Source organism: Eimeria mitis, genomic scaffold (assembly GCF_000499745.2).
Source record: "Eimeria mitis Houghton genomic scaffold, Emh_scaff4190, whole genome shotgun sequence".
Taxonomy (NCBI): Eukaryota; Apicomplexa; class Conoidasida; order Eucoccidiorida; family Eimeriidae; genus Eimeria; species Eimeria mitis.
Window position 1 is genome coordinate 1,209 of NW_013572517.1, and position 847 is coordinate 2,055.

The following is an 847-nucleotide window of genomic DNA, read 5'->3' on the forward strand; positions in this document are numbered from 1 at the left end:
ACAGCTGCTGCTGCTGCAGCAGCAGCAGCAAGAGATGATAGAGGATGAGGATACAGATACAGAAGATACTGCAGCAGGAACTGCTGATGCTTCAGACTCCGAAAGCGAAGAAATATTAAAACAAAAAGCTGCATATACACTCCGCAAAGTTATGCAAATCAGAGCCAATGTACACGAACTCAGAACACAGCTCAAACCCACCTTCGATGATGCACCCAATGAGGTAACCTGCATAGACACCGCAGAGCTGCAGAGACACCGCAGAGCTGCAGAGACACCGCAGAGCTGCATAGACACCGCAGAGCTGCAGAGACACCGCAGAGCTCCGCATACACCGCAGAGCTGCAGAGACACCGCAGAGCTGCATATAGACCGCGGAGATCCTTAGACACCGCAGAGCTGTATATAGACACCGCAGAGCTGCATATAGACACCGCAGAGCTGCATAGACACCGCAGAGCTGCATATAGACACCGCAGAGCTGTATATACAATTCAGTGCTGCGTATACACCTCAGAGCTGAATATACACCGCAGATATATTTGTACAAACTGCGGAGCTGCACATACACCGCATTTGTTCATTACTTTTAAATATTTTGTGTTTGTTTTGTTTATTTTTTTTTTCGTTTTTTTTTCTTTTTTTTTCTCTGACTTGCTCTTGAGCAACGCCTTTATTCAAACTAATGCCTCAATGATTTGTTGTTTCTTTTTATTAATTTAATTTAATTTAATTTAATTTAATTTAATTTAATTTAATTTAATTTAATTTTATTTTATTTTATTTTGTTTATAGATACTGCAAGAAACTCTATCTAAGGATGACTCGCGTGAGCCCTCACGCAGCG

General features: G+C 41.8%; 1 protein-coding gene across 1 annotated transcript in view; it reads left to right on the forward strand.

Annotated features, from left to right (window-relative positions):
* EMH_0073200 (uncharacterized protein) overlaps nt 1-388 on the forward strand; it is a gene marked incomplete at both ends in the record, with an annotated part of 696 nt that extends 308 nt beyond the window's left edge. Inside the window, one exon of the mRNA XM_013499297.1 lies at nt 1-388. Within this exon, the coding sequence (XP_013354751.1) occupies nt 1-388 (388 nt within the window).
* Between the last annotated feature and the right edge of the window lie 459 nt (nt 389-847).